This window comes from Musca autumnalis, unplaced genomic scaffold (assembly GCF_047663935.1).
Source record: "Musca autumnalis isolate F117 unplaced genomic scaffold, ASM4766393v1 scaffold_3, whole genome shotgun sequence".
Taxonomy (NCBI): Eukaryota; Metazoa; Arthropoda; class Insecta; order Diptera; family Muscidae; genus Musca; species Musca autumnalis.
In genome coordinates, this window is record NW_027411866.1 from 5,142,078 (window position 1) to 5,164,251 (window position 22,174).

The window sequence follows — 22,174 nt, forward strand, 5'->3', positions numbered from 1 at the left end:
ATAAAACTCATTTCATTTTTTTTTTTTGGCATATTTGACATTTTGTGTTATTTTTACTTTATTTTATCATTCGTTTGTTTTCTTAAGAAAAATTTCTTTTTTTATCTGTGTGTTTCTTTAGTTTGTATTACGACACACAAACATTGCAAATTTTTGTGGGTGTGTTTTGGTATTATCTTTCCAAATACATTGATTTAGAATATTTCCAATCTCAATGTTATGTTTCCAAAGAAAAACGGAGTTGGTTTAATTCAATACCTTTAGGTCTGCATCCAATCAATACATGCATTTCCTTTGTAATTATCTAAAAAATTGTGGGTACTTTCAGTTTTCTCTAATTTATTTTGGGTATAAAAACGATTTTTTTCTTATAACGTTGCAATGCAGAGACAAGTGGAGGCAACGTTTGACAAATTACAAATTTATGATGGAGGGGGGTTTCCCAAGCCTGACTTAGAAAGAATATCACAAGATACAAAATGTTTATTTTAGTGGAAAATAAAAATTACGACATTTAAATTTCTATTTTTACCAGCATTTCTTGCTATTATTCGGCGTTCCGTTCCATGTTGCCTAAAAATAGTAAAAATAGGGAAATATGCTGAGGTTGGCAGCACATTTACTTTCCTCGTGTGACCCCAGCAATTCTAATTACATTTTATTGAAATGTTTAGCTTAAAGATTGGAGCTTTTCAATGCTCATTAACGAATGCCGAGATTTGTCCAAGCTAGTTTTCTTTATAAACTTAATAAAATAGTACGTTTAAATAAATTTTAAATTGTATATTATGGTGTTTTTTTTCAACATAGCCAATTCGAATTCCAATTACACATAATAGCTGTGCTGGACCAATTTGTAGCTGTGAACTGTACTTTCATTCGTTTATTAATCAGCTATGGGAAGTGGAGTCGTAAGACCAATCAATTTGTATTATTTTATTTATATAATTTGATAAACGTTTAATTTGTTCAAAGAACCACATAATTTTATGTAATTTTATTTAAGTTTTAACGTGGTTTTGTTTCGCTTGTTATTCGTATGTAGGTTTTTCCTGTTAATTATACTTTTTCCCGTTACGCTGCATTTTCTTTAGTGATTGTGATTAAAATGAATGCTTATTCTTCTACTTTATATTAAAGATTTTATTTTTTATTTTGTGTATTTTATGGGCGTTTGGATGGAACCATTCGAAAATGTGGCCATCATCATCTGTATCTGTTGCTTAGGACTATAATCACAGATCCAATCCATTTCATTCAGCAATCAATTTCCATGACGTGTGGAGGTTTAAAGACAGAACTCCGTGGGAAGAATCTGTGATTGATTGTGTGTGTATGGGTTAAGTGTACACTACATCTATTTCTACTATTTGCTAAGGGACTACAAAAAATTTACAAAATTTAGATCATATATCGCAGCATCACATCTATTTATGATCGTCAAATGGCTTATACCAACAAATAAAGGGAATATAAACGGCATAAACGTCAATATAAATCGGAGTTTAGCTAATGTTATATATGCAGGTATGTATAGGCGTTCTAGGAGATATACTGTATACAAGCTTTGATTCTTAAAATGGTAGCTTTAATTATTTCAATTGTACATTTTACTTGCTGACATGCTCCTCTTTGTCAGGTAACCTACTAAGTAGACCACCAACCTCATTGACTTTGACCTATATTTTTTGTCAATGAGAACTAAAGAGAGAGCGAGAATAAGCAAACAACTAATGTGCAATAATATTCACCACAATATTGCTATGTACTTCAGCTTTTCCAGGGGCCAATGCTCCTCTCTTAGAAGAACATCGGATCTTTAAAGTGTATCCTTAATACGCATGCACATACATACACACATAATGTAATTGCCCTAACTACCGATATATAAATAATAAATATGCACATATATAAATACACAAAAAAAATGAAAATAAAACAAAGATTTTTTTTAAATTAAAATACATACAATTTAGAATAATATTACATACAGATTATAACATACATAAATTAGCCCTACATATACAATAATAATTGGTAATTATATGGATATTAAATATTGTTGTTGTTATTTCTTCTTGTTATTGTTGTATAATTCTAAAATTAGTTATAATTAATTCCAATATTTACAATATTGATTATGCAGCCACTTGTTACAAGGTGACGGCGGCGGGCGATTGGTTACTGCTCTTGTTGCAGTTGACCACAAAAAGACAATTTTGCTGTTATTGTGTGTATTATAGGCGCGAAATAATCGTCCAGACACTTCAGGATACGTCCAGCAGATGAGCCTCTAACACAACACATACACAAATCTTGCTGATCCTTTTCGTTTTTAAAATTGATTTCAAATAAATAAATAATAACTAGTGTGGGGTGGTGGTTGGTTGGATGGTGGTTAAGTTTCTCTGCATACAAATCAAACAAAACGTCGCCCCAGCTGTTAAGGCGGTTTGCAAATGCCTGGGTCCGGGGGTGTTATTTCGATTTTCAAGGAACTTGACATTGACTTTGCAGAGTACCGCAGCATCCACATTTTGTAAACATATAGTATTTATTTTTGGGAATTGTTGTTGGTTTAGTATTTTTCCAAAGCTCGTCTCAGCTTTTTGCAATAAAATGGACATTAAGACTCCCGTTCCTTCTTGACCTTAATCTCTTCTCCTAGAATTGTGGTAATTTCACCCTGCATAAACGCCCAAGGTATTGTTGAATTTGCCAACGGACATCTATCGCCACTTGGACAATATACCTCATTGCCCAGACCCTAATAAAGTAAACAATAGAATTAAACATTAGAATCAATGAAGATAAACAAAGGAACAATAAAAAACTCACATTTTGCCGCTTAATGCTTTCTCTGCTGCATGGGAAGCAGAATTTATGGTGATTCACTGAAGGACATTGTACAAAGTGAGTATCTTCAAGTCTTTCCTGGCATAGGGTGCACTTTAGTGTGGTATTTTGCGCTGCATTTGGTGGCGGTGCTGTTGTGCCAGGTGGTGCAGAGCCTGCTGTGCTGGTTGTGAGGCCTGTTGTGGGCTGGCCAGTAGGATTAGCTCCCGCTGGTCCCGATACACCATCTGGTCCACCTGGCGCTGATGCCGTTAAAGGTCCATTTGCGGGACCATTGCCAACACCACCACTGGCATTATTTACCGGCCCACCTGGACCTACTGGTGGTGCATTTGTTTGTTGTTGTTGTGGATTGCCCGGAGCTTCGGAGCTAGTAACTGTGGTACTGGACACATGACGTGATCCTGATGAACGACGGCCAGATGAAGAACCAGCTGCAATAAAAGAAGCAAAAACGTAAATTGAAACAGTGTTACTATGACACAAACTACAGCTAAAACTTACCTGAACTATTCGGCGAATGTTGACTACCTCGTGATGCCGTACGAGGGGGTGGTGGTCCGGGGGGACTGGGTCCATTACGTGGGCTGCCTGGTGGCAATGTCTCTGTAATAGACATTAAATTAGCCATCGGACTTGCTAATTGTGTTACTGAGGAGGCTGTTGTTGATAATTGTGGCATAGATGGTGGTGCTATTGATTGTGGTGGAAGAGGTTGTGGTTGAGATGTTGGTAATGCTGGTGGCGTGGAATTGCCCAGCGAAACGACCGGATGAGGCAATGTTGGAAAAACTATAAAAATGCGATGTAGAGGATAAGACCCCACCGCGAAGAAGGGAAAAAATCAAAGATTATACACATTTTTCAACACACAGACACAAAAAGAACACATAGTGAGCATGTGAAATAGAGAATGTGATAAATTTCTAAAACTAGGCATTATTAACGACCAACATTGCTAATTATAGAGGTCCTCTTACTAAAACTATAATACTATGTTCAGCAAAGGTCTAAGAAAGTTAGTAAATGGAACCCAGGAGTAGATTTCATTCGGTATACTTAGTCCCTCCTTTTTTATAAAAGTTTTTTTGTTTTTCTACTAAGCACCGATTAGAAATATTTAGGTCATTTTCCATTGGAAGAATTCAATGCACAAATTCATCAAACCTAATGACAAGATTTTGAAACAAAGCTTTTTTATTAATGCAAAAGTGCAAAAGTAAATTTGAAAGTGACGGTTGATTTGGTTACCATTCTTAATCGACTTATGAATGAATGGATGGATGAAACAAATATACTCCTCCTCTTGGTGTGTTGGGTGGTGTTGTAGAATACAAAAGCAAAATTAAACAAAAAATGTTCATTCTAAATTGTTGGCTATATTTAGACTGTGGTCGTGTAATCATCCGTTGTTGTTATTGCTTCATGTGTGTGTCGTTTTCATTTTCGCTCTGACGAACATGTTTTGTTTATTTTTTCTTTTCCTTCCTTCCACGTCCACGTCGTAGAATGTACATAAAAGATATACTATACACATACATAGTACAAACTTATAAATAAATAATTGTATGTAGGTATGTAATGCATTTGTATACATACAACATCGTTTATTTCCCAAGTTATCAGTTTACTTTATACCTAATTTGAAAATCCGTTAAGGAAGGGAGAATAAATTGATCACTGAGGTCCTGATAGGGAATTAGTGTCGTTTGTTCTTTAGAGATACGTTTAAAGTGTAACAATAGCTCTGTTCCTTTACGTGCAAGAATCTTCAAGTTTTACCACTTTTTACTCGAAAAGCGTTCCTTTACTTCAGACACCACACAATTCATATGGGAGCAGTTTACAACTTTTACCGCTTTTGCTGGTTTTACCATTTTCAAAATTAAAGGAACAGACAAAATATTATTAAATGTTTGCATCTGTTTTTATAACGTTTACCGGTTATTTTAAATTATTCAATATAACAATCTTTCCGTTACGTTTCCACCATGAGTAAAATACAATAAGTCTGTCTGGTTACTTTTCCAGCAAGAATTGTCCAGCAAGAACTTTCTCAGAGAGTAATGAATTTTTATTTTCTTTTGCAAGAAAATTGTAAAAAGTAAACAGACACCTTCCCAGCAAAAACCAGCAAGCAATCGGCTGACTTGCCAAACAGAGCAATTTGTCTGCCAATAAAGAAATCAAATTAAGCAAAAATGTTGTATTTTATTTGAAATAAAAAGGAAAATGACTCAAAAAAGGAATTTTTCCACTTTACAACTTTGTCCTCCGTAAAAACAACAATACAATTAGGCTTGCTATTTCCGCAATAAAATAAATTACCGAATAATTAAAAACAACTGATTGATTGTTTTCAGTAAGAAGAAGAGTTTGCAAGTGCTTGCTAGAAGAAATTTGTCCAGCAAGAATTTGCAAACTCTCAGTAAAAGAACTGTCAAAATGTCTCTCTCGATTCTCTCTCTTTTGCTGACTTTTTGTGTTAACAGACAGCAACAATTGGTACAAATTGTTACAAGTTTTAGGGTAACCAGACAGACCTAATATTAGCACATCTTAACAGCTGTAAAATTCTACTTGTATTGTGTGCGGTATATACGAATGAATTGTTTTTGTGTGTAGTATATTTCTTGTTGTTCTATTATTATTTTTATTTGTATGACGACAGCAGATTGAATTATTGAGGGAGACGGAAAGAAACGCTGAGAAGAACAACACAACTAGCACAGTGGTTAGGAGCGTATTTTAGCTGTGTTCCAGAACTAAAAAGTTTTTACAATTTTTACGACTTTTACACATTTTACTCGAAAAAGCGTTCCCGTACACAAAAAAGTTGTAAAATGTTCACTTCTCTTTAAACAAAAATGGCGCTGAATGACGCTCTCTTTAAAAACTTTTTACACGACAAATTTGGGCGAGTAAAAAAATAGTAACATGGTTACCGGCGTCTGATTGGCTGATACGCCGACTTTGACATTTGTTCCAGTTTTTTTTTGACGTATTTTCCATTTTTCTGTTCCCGAACTATTTCAAGAAACTTGTGTGTGACAACAAATTTTTTGCAGTTTTCTCTTTTACGAGTTTTACCATTAAAAAGTACGGGAACGAAGCTTTTATTTCTATAGTTTCGGTAATTCTTCTTCATTCAGAGGTCACAGCAAGCGGCATCCAATGGTCTGTTCCTTTACTTTAAAAATAGTAACAGTAGCAAAAAAGTGGTGAACTACTCTCATTTAATTTGTATGCTCTTTAAAGGAATGCTGTGCAGGTTAAAAATGGTAAATCAGGCACGTAAAGCAACAGAGCACAAATGTAACCGGATTTTAAATGTCAATTCCTTTACTTATATGTCAAATAAATCCTCACAAAGAAGGTTAACCATGCAAAAACCTCTAATGTGTACGGCGTTTTAGTTGCAGAGAACATGAAATTATCCATTCGTTTAATTCTCAGTTATAGTACGTTACATATAAATCCACTGGATTTCAAATGTCAATTAAACGGCGTTTGCATTACAGCTTTTTTTATGAGGACTTATTTGACGTTTGTACTATGAAATGGTCATTTGAAACCCAGTGGGTTTATTAAATCCGGTTAAGTGCAAACGGGGCATTTCATTGTTTATAATAGCCCGTTTAGATTATGCTTGGTTTAGCAAATCCAGTGGATTTAAGTTGTCATTTTCATACAATATATGTCAAATAAATCGAGATAATGCACTTAATCGTCGTATAAGTGTACAGTCTAAACCAAGTTTTAGCCAAATAAATCTTCATAAAGAAGGTTAATACGGCGTTTAGATTATAGTTTTTTGCAGGGTTAACCTTCTTTATGAGGATTTATTTGAAGTATACGCAATGGAAATGACATTTGAAACCCAGACCCACTGGGTTAACCCGGTTATATGTAAACGGCCTATTACCCGATAAAAAGCTACAATGTACACATGACGTTAGAGTACTTTTACATTGTACTGCATTTAAATAGTCATTTTCATTACACTTACTTCAAATAAATCCTTATAAGGGGTAGTTTACACTATATGTAAATGTCATATGACATGAACTTTTCCATCGTTATATATTCGCTAATATGTGCAATATTGGAGATATTCCTTACGCAATTTACTCTGTGCGTCCACACCAGCAATAATGTAATAAAACTACGTCTCCACATTGCCTCCGTGGGTAGATATGGAATGATTTTATTTTGTGTCATATGACATTTACATATAATGTAAACTAGCCTAAAGGATATTAAATAACATTTATATCAAACAGATTTCAATAAAATGCGTAATTTAAGTATTCATTCAAACTGAATATCTGTCAAATAAATTACGTATTTTTCCCAAATACTTGTTTTAGTCGCAAATTTAAATTAGATTTTAAATATTTATTCAGATTATGTCATTCACACTGAATTGATATCCAAAGCTTAAATATCAGCTGCTTTTAAGGTATGTTTACATTGGAGGACTTTTTGAGGTATGTACAATGGAATTGCCAACTTAAATTCACTGAATTTACTATATCCAGTACAATGAAAACCTTCCATAATACTACAATGTAAAATCTTCATATTATATTTAAACATTTAACAAAGCCTTTTTGGCAAATCCATTTTATAAAACTCAAAGAACGAACTGCATTTACTCTTACCTCACTATTACGTAGATATATACTTAAAGAGAAACCCACATTTTCGTAATGCTTCTAAATCCCTAGTGAAACCCCCTTACTCAAATAATATTAAAACACGTATTGACTAGCGGGAAACACGCAAAGGGGCTTGTACATGTCGTTTTGTGTATTTTTTATAGTATAAATAAATACATAGGTATGTATGTTATGACCGGCTGTTTTTTTCTCGTTTCGTTTTGTATTTTTTGTCCGTCTGACTAAATTGACTAAATAACAGCAGCATGATTTTTCATTCAACTTAGTACGCATACATACGTCACTTTCAGAGTGGTGGTACTAAAAAGTAATAATGTTGATTGTGCTTTCATGGGGGGAAGAACGTGGGGACTACTGATGGTATTTGTTGGTGGTGGCGGGCAAATTGTCGTTGGCATGCAAACGTGCATGTACGAGTACAAGTTCATTTTCTTCTTCTTCTTCATGTTCGTGTCGTCGTAGTGCTAGTCTTTTCTCCACACTCCACCTCTTGTCGTTTTTGGGGGCAATGACGACGACTTTAGCATTTGCCAGTCTATTTGTGGATTTGGCAAGTAGAGGGACGTGTTTGTTGTACACAACAATCCAACGGATGCTTGGAAATTATGAGGCTGGTCTTTGTGTTATTGGCATACATATTTGCTGCAGCCAGCCACACATTGGTGCATCATAAACTTATGGAATAAACATACAGGACATATAAAAGATATACATATCTATGTACATATACATACTTGCATATGTAAGTAAAATTTTAAGATCCAGACATACAAAAATTTGTACATTTAAGCGGTTTGAAATGAAAAACTCTAGTAAATAAGTACATATTTATATAATATATTCAAGTATTCACTTGTAAAACCAGTTCTGTTCCCTACTCACACAGTGTCTGTCGTCCCCAGTCATTGCGGCCTTAAATTTCAACAATAACAATACACCAGTTGTCAAATGCAAACATTCAAATGAACCGGACAAGTAAAAAGTGGCTGGCAGTCACGTTCTGACCGTCCGTTTAACCATTCCAAACCCAGCACCACTGCTCATCAATGCTGTCTTACACCTACACACCTCCCTTCTATACGTTAGTAATATTAAATGTCCAACGACTGCAGAGATGGCCGGACAGGACCGGACTACTGTTGAACGTGTTTGGCATAAATTCAAAATTCAAACTCCCGCGCGTTAACTCATTACAAATGCTATTGGCTAGAAAAGTATGTGACCAGAATTATTGATTACAAAAAATAACTTCAGAAAAAGCAAACACACACACCAGCACACAATCTAGCAGATCTCATAACAACTATACCTTTGAACGGACGCATTAATATTCCATCACCATCACACAACATCATTTATTTCGTGCATACAGTAATCATCATTACGGCAATTCGATGCTGTCCTGAATTCTGATAAGCTTTTATTCGTATCAATATTGGCAATATCATACCCTACATTCTCAATGTATTTTGATAATGGATCATTGTAGGCAGTGCCTCTATTTCAAAGAAACCTTTTTCAGCAATAATAATATCGATTAAGAAAAGGAAGATAACATCAATGAAATTAATCTGAAGATTCTTTTATAATGTTTTTTTTTTATAAAGTCATTTGACAAATATTACTTGGAATTGGAACACCCAATCAAGTTTATGTAAACGTAGCCTAATAGGTTCTTTCCCTGATTTTCGTATAATTTATATTTTGAGTCTCGTACATTTCACGTTGAAAAAAAGTAAGGATACAACAATATATAAAGAAAATTAACTGTAGTGTAAATGGTGTTTAACCATCTTTATAATTGTATTTTAAAGTGGTCTGGCCACACAACAAATTATATGTTGGGTGACAAAATAACATGATTTTCTACAAATTGATAAGATATCTACAAATTACTATCGCCATCATCACCTGGCTATGTCATGACAGTGAACATCACATATGTACATCTGTTCTCTATACATATGTATGTATTTATTGGAATTTATTAGCACTCGTCTTAGTAGACAAAGAATCATACGCTGACAAAATGCGTACGTTTTCAGGTGTGAATGGTTGGACAATTCTGTAGAAAAAAAAGTAAATATAAGATAACCATTTTATCTCTTTTTTCATTTTTACATATCTTATCAATAATTGCTTTCATTATATATCTAATCACCAGTTCTATTCTTTCAAACGACCTTATCTAAATACAACATTTCATTGCCTTTATCTGTAAATACCAACTCTATTGCTATTTTGCAAACATATTGTTGTTTTTTTAAGTTTAAATAAATTTGTTGACCCAATATATTAGTATTCGGTTTTAAACTAACCTTTATGTTTTTCATAATCTAGTAGCTTCGCTGTAATCTTTGAAAGGAGATTAAATTTGAAAATATATAACTGATTAAAAAATCTAACTTTCTTTGTGTCGAGTTTAATCTTATCTGGAAGAAACAAACACACGTCACAGATAGATATTTGATAAGGTTTATTTTAATTAAATAAACACTATCAATACCAATGACAGTTAATGCGCAGTAAAATATTAGTTGCTAGTTATTCGAATACAACATTAACTATTTCAGAAACCATGTGAGATAGCCTGATCTGATCAAAACAGAAGTAACTCAAACAAGAAGTACCAAATATAATTTGAAGAGCATTATCTCAAATGGTATTTAGTAAAGCTTGGTACTTATTTCCCCACAACTTGATTTTTAGGTGGCAGTGTAAATTAGGGTTCAGTTTTTTATATAGTTCGATCTTTATCATTATTTCTAATTGTCATACTTTCTGATCTATTCTTTCAAAATGAAAACCCCGCTCCTCTAAATACACACTCATGACATTATCCATTTACTCAGAATCAACGAGAAAAGAATTGTGTGACTGGCTTGTCAACTGGTGCGATAAGGCGACATAGTGTGTATGCGATAGGCTCATTATTATCCTCCTCCCAACTTTCCGTGTCATACGTATTATATGTGCACCACTGATGATTGTACAGAGGAATACAAATCATGGTGATGGTGGTGGTATTGAAAGCGATAAGATTTCTCGTTATCAGTTCAAATAAAAATAATAACAAAAGTATCCGCAAATACTACAACAAATAGGTACATAAAAAACGAAATACCCGGAGACATCTGTAAAGAATTATTTGCTTACGTTTAGTTTGTACATTGTTAAATATCTTCGTCTTCTTCTGCTGAAACCATATACCTAGTACAGACGACAGAGGAGGTATCAAAAGTAAATACCATTTGTAAATTAATATTTTGAAGGGAAAGAAGTCAGAGAGACCCATCTTCTGATAAGAGCCGCAACAAGTCGCAATCATTTTTCTTTCTGCTCTTATCAATTGTGTGCCTTCTGCTGCTGGACTGTCTTATCAGCCAAATTTTCCGTTTGCGATAAGATAGTCTGATTCTAGCTGAGAGCTGTTGGACGACGTACAGCAGTTATACACAATTATTTTGATTTAGCAACAATATGTAAATACATGTCGGCTGATAAGACATATTTTTAAATGCAAAAGATCGTATTCCTTATAGTATGCATTTTATTTCAAGTCATAGATTTGATACAGAGAGGGAAAATTTTTATGTGGTGTCTATTTTTGTTCCTATAATCGACAAATGTAAGACCTCATTACATTATCGCTAATTATGGTGAGTTATTTGTAGTGTATTGTATGGAAACATGTCAAATAGATCATTATAGAACAGATAATCATGTACATATAAACAAACATATTAGGTATTTGCTTATTTTGATCAGCTAATTACATGTTCCAAGTAAATTTTTGTTTTTCAGCTTGTATGGAGCAATTCTTATAGCACGTTTACATATAACCGGATCAAACACAAATTTTCACGTAATAAGACAAACCTATAATATGTCCAATTTAAGTTATCAATTCCATTGAATATCTGTCAAATATATGACGTAATTGATCCAAATACCTGTTTTAGATGCCAGTGTAAATTAGGTTTAAAATATTTGCCATTTGTCACAAGTAGTCATAAAAGGTACAATATGAAAATATAAAACTCATGTTATGCTTGGTTTACATTTACGAATTCCACTCGATTTCAACAGCCAATACCATTGACTAAACGTCAAATGAAATCCAATTGATTTCAGATGAGATTTCATTTGACGTATACACAAACGAATTGACAGTTAAAATCGACTCGATTTCGTAAATGACGCCGAGATATTTTACTATTATTATTTTATATTTTACTATTTTAAGAGGATATATTCTTTATTAGGATTATTTTTACGTATACGCAATGAAGTTCATATTTTATGCCCAGCTGCTTTATTAAAAACGCTAATATGTATGTAACCGTACAAAAGACACTAATGTAAACATGCTATAATGCCTATTACCTTAATAGGTTAGAATGGAAAATAACAAATGATCTCGAAAACTAAAACAATTAGTAATTTGTATTACGTTTTGCTTGTCTATTCTAATAAAACAAATATTGTCTCATTTGGCCTAACGACACAAATTATATTTGTGATAGTAATTATAGTCCACATCTACATTAGGCAATTTTACTTGCGGCAAGTCTCTGTTTGTAGAAGAGACACACATAGGAGAAATGGAAAAATTGCTAGTACTTGGGATTTTCAGGCAATTCCTTTAATATTTTACGTAATTGACATTACTTTCAATGTTTTAAAGATAATGCTAAGTTTACATTTACGAAATCCACACGATTTCATCTGTCAATTCCATAGCTCAAACGTCAAATGAAATCTCATCTGAAATCCATTGGATTTCATTTGACGTTTAACCTATGAATTTGACAGATGAAATCGAGTGGATTTCGTAAATGTAAACATAGCATAAGACTTGCCGAATCGGAAAATGTACGCGGAGCCAATTTTAAAAAGAAACGAGAAAATTGCCGTATGTAAATTTGGACACCATATTCTCACTTTGGGTATACTAACATACAGACCAGCTGATGTCATGAAAAACATATGTGGCCTGTTGCCGTACTTATAAAGTGGTAAAAGTTGTAAAAGTCGTAAACGATTTTCATATAAATGTACGGGAACACAAAATGTGTAAAAGTGGTAAAAATTGTAAAAAATTTTAAGTTCTGGAACAGAGCTATGGTGTAATATAGACATTATGGGTACCATGGTGCAAGAAAGAAGGTGATATAATAATACCAAATGATGTCTTCATTTGCTGTCAAAACTTATTTTTAATCAAAAATAAATAACGAAAATTTCGCTTCTATAAAGAATATTTGTGTACAACATCTTTATTTAAGGTTCGCGAAGAATATTTTACCGTTTTATTCTATATTTTGAGGATATTTAGCGAAAAAAAATTTGACAGCAAATGAAGACTACGGTCTGAATTCCCCTTAATTCGCCTTGATGGGTACTTTACGCGATATGTTATTTTACATATGGGTTGTCACTTTGCATATACATTTTGTATATAAAAATTTACAACCCACATGTAAAAACCATTTCGTGTAAAATACCCATTAGGAAAATATGTATACGAGTACGTTTACATTGACATTTTTATACATTTTTTGTCCTTTATTTAATTCATCAATATTGAAAATTTGTAAACATTTTCTGTATATCAAAATAACTCTAAACGAGAAAATTAATAAAAATCATTAAAAAATGATCTTGGTCCCAACAGGTAAAATTACAAAAAAAAAAAAATACAAAATAAAATAGTTCGCGTTAAGAATATATATGTATGTATAGGTGATTACAATGACGTTCTAAAATAGCAACAGTTCTATCAACTTGTATTTTGCGTTTTGGTTTTATAGTACGTTTACAACAAGGCATATTGAATAGGTAGTACTGTCATATCAGCTGTTCGAACATTATTTTTGTTGTAATTTTCCAAAGTCCATATTTACATTAGGCAATTTTTATTGCGTCAATTGTCAGTTTGTAGGTGAAAGAGGGTGTTGAGAGGCAAAGGGTTACCATATGCCTCACCTCTCTATATCAAACTGACAATTGCCGCAAGGAAAATTGTAAATATGGACTAACAAAATAAAGAAAATTTTGAAATAATATATTCAAAAATTTTCGATACCTGTTTAATTTGCCTTGGTTTACATATGGCCAAACCCGATTTAATAAACCCCCTCAAGGTTTCAAATGTCAATTTCATTGCGTATACGTCAAATACGGTAAATAAATTAACCCAGCAAAAAGTTATAATATAAACAGCCCAGCAAAATGTTCGATGCCAAAGATGACATTCAATCATGGGTGCAAGTGATCTAGCATGTCATCTTTTTAGCATCTTCATCGATGAATTTTATATGAGCGTGGACCCCAAAAGATGACGTTCTTTTCTGGATCCTAAGCATGTCATTTCCACCAATGCTTTGGCATGTCATTTCCACCAATGATTTGACATGTCATTTTCACCAATGCTTTGACACGTCATTTTCACCCATGCTTTGACATGTCATTTTAACCAATGCTTTGGCATGTCATTTTCACCAACCCCTTGGCATGAAATTTTCATGTCTTGTTTGGAAAATGGAAATGCTGTATTGAAATATGGTTTTCATGAAAAACAAAACTCTTTATTAATTCAAACGAATTCATGGAATAGCTACAATTAATTTATCAGTTTAGTTTTTCAAAAGTTTACATCCAAAATTGCAATGTAATCACCACCGCTGCAACGCAAAAGATTACTTCCTCCGTTCTCCGCAACCGATATTCTTTCATCTTACAAAAGGTTTTTTCAATTATCTTCCCATCACCAGTTCAGATTTCAACATGGACTCCAAATTCACTCCTTTAAGTATTTTTATTTCGTAAATTACTTTTATTTTATAATTTTGTTATTTTATAACAACATTTTGGTAATTTATACTCTTTTGTTTAGTGACGGAAATATGTAGGGATCTACAACCCGGCTTGCTTTAGGGATCTCTAAGAACAAAATGTAACGAACGGGGAGGAGAGACTTTTTATGGAAAATACCATTTATGCTTAATTAATTTGTTTTTAATTGTTTCTTTCCAAAAGTAGTTTCTTCTTTATTTTCAGATTCTTTTCGTTTCGGACTTTTTTTTCAAATTCCAAGAAGCGAGATTTGATTGATTTCATTCTATGTCAGATTTAGAACAGACAAGGGAACTTTTAAAATAGCAATGTGTGCAGTCTTCATATAATACCAATTGTTTAGAAGTTTTAGTTGTTTGATATGCAGGAAATGTAAGACAACATCACGACGACAGTTCTAACAACTTTGGTCTGTTCCAGAAACTGCAAGAATCTACTTATTTTTACTACGATAACAATTTTTCCTTTATGATATCGGAAAAATAGTAGATTTTTGCAGTACTGGAACATACCAAAATGAAAATAAACAGGCGTGTAAATAAAAACACAAACATCATCTCTATTGGATCGATGGAATGGGTACAAATGCTGATGAAAAGATCGGATCTTTCACGACTTCCTTTGCATTGGTTCAAATCCTAATGAAAAGATCGGATCTTTCACCACTTCCTTTGAACCAATGCAAAAGATGACATGAAATCACGTCATCGCAAAGAACCCCTTCCGTCAAATTTTGCTGTTTAGAATCCTTTAATTTTTTGATTAATTCGACAAGGAATCACGAATTTTTACATACTACATATAAGATTTCTATCTTCAATTTCATAAATTCTCTTCGTTTCTTTTATCTTCCGCCTAGTAAAATATACACGCGCCAAAATTGTATATTCTACGAAAAAACACGAATCTAAATCAGTTGTATATCTCGTTTTGTTTGTTGTTTTTTTTTTTTATATCCTATTTTATTTTTGTACACATACGAGGCGAGTTCATGGTGCATTAACTACTCTCACTCTCTTCACACTTCTAACAGCAAAAACTATCTCATGCATCATTTTGACTTGTTTATTTTTTTTTTACACTTGAGACATTTTCATCTCTTCAACGTACAGATTTGTGGTATTTGAAATGAAAAATATTTAGAACATTACAAGGCCCATTCCATTCTGTGAAAGAGAGCTTGAATGCTAGAGAGAGCGAGAGCGAGTTTACAACACATGGAAACCTTCTACAAGAGTTGGTACGGAAGCCAGTTTAGTTATTTAAGAAAAACGTAGTTATTCTTCGTCTTCCTTTTTCCGTTTTAGTTTCTTGAACATTCCTGTTTGTGTGGGGCCTTGCACTAACTGAAAAAAAAATCATTTGAGCATGAGGAGTAATGTATCTATACACTTGTACCTATTTCATTTGGCGCATACATACAAATTTACTTGTCACCTCTTTCTTCCCTCAAAGACCGACCCTTCTTTAGACCCATCAATAAAAGACCAGTCGCACTGACTGGTTGTTGACTGGGGTGATGTTGTCCAAGAAGACTACAGCAACATACAACTACTGTTGTTATTGTTGCTACTCGTGACTCCGTGGTCGGTCGGTCGGTGTATATGTTACGTGTGTTACGTATCTGCATAGTTGCCTTGTAGAGACACCAACCACTTGGAGAGAGGATGGATAGATAAAACTTGGTTCGTTCATTGTCGCCGTCGACGTAGTCTCGTCCAGTCAGTTAGTTGGAGCAAAACTGGTTTGGTGACGAATGCTTGGATCACACACAACAATGATACATTTCTATATACAAAAAAAAAAACAACAACATCGTACAAACTCGTTTTGGTAGTGTAGGTAGGGGTATTCGGTGTGTCGCTGCCTTGCATGTGAGTTGTTTTGGCTGTTAACGATTTTGGCACGTTAGCAAAATTCGATCATTGCGCATGACATGTTTTTGCTTCTTCATGGCTTAGTGAACGAACGCTTAAACGTACTGGATGGAGGCTAGTGTGGGGTTAGTTCGCGGGTACTCGGCTCATACATGCAGCAGCAGAATCACGTTAAGGTGTGTGTAAGTATGTATTATATATTCCATACATTCAATATATACAAGTACGCGCGCATATGAATTGTGAATTATAGTATAGTTACAAAACAACCAGAACACTTAAAAGGATAACCGTTACAATTATGAGCCCTTGGTATACACAGAAATGCACAAATAAAAGAAGAAGCAGCAGCAGCTGAAGAAGAAGCAGCAGGAACACAAAAGCTTTTTGTCCCTTTGATGCTTGGTGTAAACACAGATACCCAGGCCCAGATATTTGTTTTCGGTATAGAGAATGTAATATTTGGGACAAGCGCAACCCTCAACATTTTCCAGGGTTACCTGAAAGCCATGGAAAAAAGAAACAATAATAGGGTGTTTTAGGTGTCGCATAGTGACAGACATTGTGATAAGCTTGTGTTCAGATCTTAGGAACACCTTATCTTATCAGAAAAGATAAGTGTGAACTCCACCACACCGATAAGAAAACCATTACTATGGAGTAGAGTAAAACAAACTTGATTTTATTCCATATTAGGGACCAATGTGTGGTCCCACACTACTGATAAACCTCCTATCATTCATCCACCAGCCGAGATAACCACTAAAACGACCAACCTCTATTTGAAGTTATTTGCACAAGGAGGAGTGGAAAAAGAAGGAAAAGAAATTTTGTTTATCTTGTCATTATGATCTTCGTTAGCACTACCCACAATTATGACAACAACAACAAACGTGACATCGAAAAAAGCGATACTAGTAGTAGTGTTAGGCCTAAAATGGTAAAATTCTGCTTTCGTTGGTTATACTCACCGCCAGGCTTGAAAGTGGAGGCATCAAATGAGGGTGCTCTAACAGGCTGATGTTTTTCTCTCATTCCCGATGGACGTTCCGACACAAATGAAACTGCAGCTGGCAATGATTCACCACGCGTAAGTGGCGGCCGTGTGGAAGGATCATCCAATGCTGGTCTCTTTATACCCGAGGGACCACCACTGCCATCTGTATGACCATGATCATCTTCTTCTGAGGGTGATCTTTTCAAATTTACCGACAAGGCTGGTGGCACAGGTCCACCAACTTGTGAGGGATTGATATTGGAGCCAGCTGCCGCAGCGGCTGCTGCCACAGCTCGACTGGACATGGACATATGATGTGGGGCCATGTGTGATATACGGACGGGCCTAACATTGGCATCGTGGGCCTCCATTTTAACGGGGAAATCCATGAGGGTTGTCTGTGGCGGTCCAATACGCTGCGTGGGATAGGCGTGATGATGTTGCTGCTGTCCCACCACTCCTACACTGATGGGTCCACCGCCAGCCGCCGTAACCCTATGCGTTTGGCCTTGTGTGGGTGGTTGTACAGAGCTGGTCTGGACTTCGCCGTTCTCGTGACTCCGCTTGGAAGCCTGATGTACACGTTTCATTTGTCTGGCTGCATCGAGCACCAATTCAATGCGATCGGCACCCTCATAGTTAACACAGCCCCTGCAAACAGCTTCAGAAAAATCATTGATCATAGCCCAGGGCATACGAGGCAGATCACACAAATAGCAGTGCTGACGTTTAGTTTGTAGAGACATGATGAATGTGATTTGTGTTCACTGGATATACTTGGAAATATGCGTTTAATAATTTATTCCTTTTTTTATACACATTAAGGTAAGTTGTGGGTTTTTCTCAGATATTTTTATTGATTCTTGGCAAATGATGCTGCAATAGACGACCTGTTCTCCTTTCGAAAACTAGGTAGAGCTACACCAGCCTACAAATTTTCACAATACACACAATTTTCTTAGGACTTTTTTGATTTGCTTCCTGTAATTCTATCATTTGGCCTTGCTGCAGATAATTTGTATGTATTTTGACTCTTCTAGCAAGGAGTATGGATGAACATTAACAACACTTTTTTTACTAGAAATTGGTCACTTGAATACTTTTTCCACTTTTTTTAAATATTTTCAATTTTTTTCCAATTTGTTCTTTTTGCAAAATTTTTTTTAACTGAAATACCAAAAATTCTTATATAGAATTTGATCTGGTTGATTGGCTGTTCTTCATCCGCATTATCCACCACGGCGAACGTATGTGAACACCATAACACACATCACAACTGCACTCATATAACGTCGCAAACGTACTAAACACAATCCATGAGGCCGTTGTCCGTTATAAGACCGTATCGAGCCGTGTACTGTGCTGGATGGCTGACTGTTTGATTCGTATGTGCAGGAATAACGAATGGTTTGTTGGTTAGTTCGCGTTCTGTTCCTTTTTCTCTCTATTGTCCTTTATTGATTTTTGTGTATTTGGCAAGACGACATGGAAAAGGAAGAAGGAAATCCAATGGCAATAAACACACCACAATCTTTGCTATATCCGTGTAAGGGAATATGTGTGACTGACGAGTCAGTCAGTAGAGATTTTTCTATATTTGTTACGCGTTAGCGAAGTTTACAAACGCATGTCCTCGCTCATTATTTTGCATTATTATTTCACTTTATTCATTGCATTCATTTGGAATTTGAAGGATATTTTTCGTATCAAGTATTATTAATATCCATTATTTATATTAAAATCCCAATAAATAGTTAAGTTTTTTTCCGAATGATTATCTGATTTTAATTATTTTTGTATTCTTCTCTTAAAACTGTGACCACCGTGCCGTTAGTTTAATACCGTAGACGAGACGACAAATACGACAACGATACATATAAATTTTCTATATGTATGTAATTAAAACACACAAATTTATGTGATAGGTAGTTAGGTATCCGTTAAAAACGACAAGACGCGCGCTCTACCTTAGTATCCAACAGTCTGCAAACGAATAAAACGGAATAAACGCAAACGGCACTGTAAAGTGAATCACTCGAAAAATGTACACTCCTCGCGCTCTCGTGTGTGTGTATACCATTCACAAACATCTCGTCGTTATACTTCCCTTCTATGCCGAACCTACCATCCCCGTTCTCCAAATACTTATCACTGGTAATCAACATCATTAGCCGGCAATGTATTTTATGGGGCCATTGAAAGAGACGGGCCTCAAAGTATTGTAATGACATGAACCTTCTTGTAGAACATTTAACGGGAAGATTTTTAAAAAGGAGAAAAGAAAATTATAGAAACACTACTTGGGAAATAACGTTCTTGAATGGAAAGACGAAGAAAAATGATCCAAAAACAGATAAATCGCCGAATTGAATGGGCAAGAATGTGGGGAATTATCAAAAGACGAGATGCGGAACGGAAATGATAAGATCGCGGATGTACTGCAGAGTGGGAATGGGAGAAAAATTGCGAAAATGTATAAATTTTTGAGTTATCGTACAGACCTATTATTGCAAGTTAAAAGGCCATCGCAAGAAAAACTGCTGGAAATTAAAGAAGAGTTGAAAATGTTGTATTCTTCTCCACAGCACCATATGCTCAAATATCGAGATGGATCGTTAGCACAAGGCGTGAACATTTTATTAAATTTCATCTCAAAAGTCGTGAAATTGTTTCAGTTGCTAATGGTGAAACTGTCACATCAAGCGGAAAACTAAGTCCCGGGCCAAATTAGAGTAATTTCACTGAAATTTTGACACGAAACTTTGCATTTCTAAATCGAATTCCAAAGCAGAGTAAAGTCGTGAAATTGCTGTAGTGGGCAATTCGATCTAAGAACAACTAATTTCACGAAATTATTTAATGAAATTCACTCTAGTGCATGGCACAATTACCAGGTAGATGCATCAGCCAACAACTACAACAAAAACCAGTTCAGTACCGTGAAATGTCAAAAATATTTTCCAAAAATAAAGCAATTCACACAATTTTTTCAACAAAATTTTGTTAGGCAGGTATTAATAAACGTATTATTACAAAAATTCATCAAAAATTCACAATTTTTCTTTTAAATTTTTGTTTTTTAATTTTGTGTTTTCATGTACAACAACTTTTTTGACAGCTTGCAGTATATCAGCTGGGCTGAATCGGGTACCTGTATGATTGTGCCATGCTCTAGTGTGAACCGGGACTAAGCTGTCACCTGGTAAAGCATAACAACAAGGATGAAAAGGCAAAAGTGACAGTGGAAAATGTTCTGAATATTCCATCGTAACTTGATATCAGTCTCGAAAGTACTGAAGAAGTGTGTTCAAATTGTTATTGAAGATACAGTTTGTAAGATACCTACTAATAGCTGCGAAGGAGTTGGTTTGTAACGAATTGATTCTACTTGGTGAATAACGGAATCACCTAGCAATGTATGTGCAATTTTCAGAATTGTCAACATTATTGATAGTTAAAATTATTGATTGTGGAGTGAGGAAGTCGGTGATGTCTGTGTGTGTGTGTTGTTGCAAAATGACAAGAACTCCATTTAACACATTTTCTAATTCAAAATCAACCACAGGATTTAAGGGCGAAAGCGAAAATCCTGGAAAATCGACTACAGTTGCTATACCATCGTATATTCGGTTAACAATAAGGCGGAAGTGTTCGAAGGGATTAAATTTTTAATGGAAATCGTCAAAAAAAGTTGGGAAAATATCTCAATGTACTTTGATCTGATAATGGAGAAGAATGTTCAGCAAAGCGTGCACAAAACTACCTTTAAAGCATATGTGCCCAGCAGCATTCTATATTCACTACAAGAAAAAGGGAGTAGCGGAAAGGAAAAGAAGTTTGGTCGTGATGACCAGGTGTATGTTAGCGGAAGCAGGATTACCAACCATAATTTGGGGTGAAGCCATCTTGTCTGCCAATTATTTGCAGGCTCGTTTCGTAAGTAAAGCCACGAGTTCAACACCATAGAACATCTATGTACGTGTTTTTGGTTCAAAGTTGTTGGTCTGTTCCAGGATTGCAAGAATCTAATAATTTTTACTATTTTTTTCGATAACATAAAGGAAAAAAGTGGACTATATTTCGTCCAATCTGGTCGAGATTTTCAATGCTTAAACTTAAGCTTAAACTTTGCGTATACTCCATTGGCCTGGCAAGAGGAAAGGGTAGTATTCATTCCCAAGCCCGGCAAGTCAAGTTATGCAATACCAAAATCTTATCGTCCGATAAGTTTAACTTCATTCTTACTCAAAACAATGGAACGGACCGTCGACACCATGATAAAGAGTAACATCTCTAACGATATGCTCAAGTACAAACAACATGCATACGTAAAAGGTAGATCAGTGGAAACCGCATTACATGAGGTAGTACACCATATTGATCGTAAGAGACCACCAAACATACCACCAAAGCATATTACAGGTTACAACGGGTGAGTCAATAGATCATATTGTATCAGACCGTATACCTGAAACAATTCAATCCGCCTTGTGTGAAATTTTAATACCGGACAGGGACATGTGGATCGATGGAACCCTGGAACGGATGCCAACTGGAAGCAGGGTTTCACAGATGGGGCCGTTCTAGAGGGGAGAACGGGTCTGGGTCTATTTATCGAAGTCCAGGAAACTAGAATCTCCCTTCGACTGCCGGATCATAATACGATCCTACAGGCCGAAAGCGATCACAGAGTGTCTGAACTGGTTTAAAGCTAACACAAGGCCAATCACTGTAAACATCCTAACGGACAGTAAAGCAGCAATTAAAGCAATAACAAGCAAGACGGTGAAATCAAAAACTGTCCTCCAGTGTAAAAAATCAATCAACGACTACTCCCACCATGGTTCTGTTAACATTATATGGGTACCAGGACATAAAGGGATTAGGGGTAACGAGATAGCCAA

At 35.0% G+C, this 22,174-nt stretch overlaps 1 protein-coding gene and 1 long non-coding RNA gene across 3 annotated transcripts; one reads left to right on the forward strand and one right to left on the reverse strand.

Moving 5' to 3' along the window:
- Positions 1–1,122: 1,122 nt before the first annotated feature.
- Pits (Protein interacting with Ttk69 and Sin3A) lies at positions 1,123–19,270 on the reverse strand. Of its 2 annotated transcripts, none has more exons than XM_073976274.1 (4): positions 17,245–19,270; positions 3,361–3,462; positions 2,839–3,290; positions 1,123–2,767 (listed from the first exon to the last, which is right to left on the reverse strand). In XM_073976274.1, the coding sequence occupies exons 1-4, from the start codon at positions 18,014–18,016 to the stop codon at positions 2,627–2,629; spliced, it is 1,467 nt and encodes a 488-aa protein (XP_073832375.1). In that variant the 5' UTR covers positions 18,017–19,270; the 3' UTR covers positions 1,123–2,626. The 2 variants fall into 2 exon arrangements, with proteins under 2 accessions (XP_073832375.1, XP_073832374.1); XM_073976273.1 differs by having other exon boundaries at positions 3,361–3,648.
- On the forward strand, positions 8,071–9,937 carry LOC141398705 (uncharacterized). Its single transcript, XR_012411695.1, has 2 exons — positions 8,071–8,280; positions 8,425–9,937. It is a non-coding gene; the product is annotated as an uncharacterized lncRNA (long non-coding RNA).
- Positions 19,271–22,174: the final 2,904 nt, after the last annotated feature.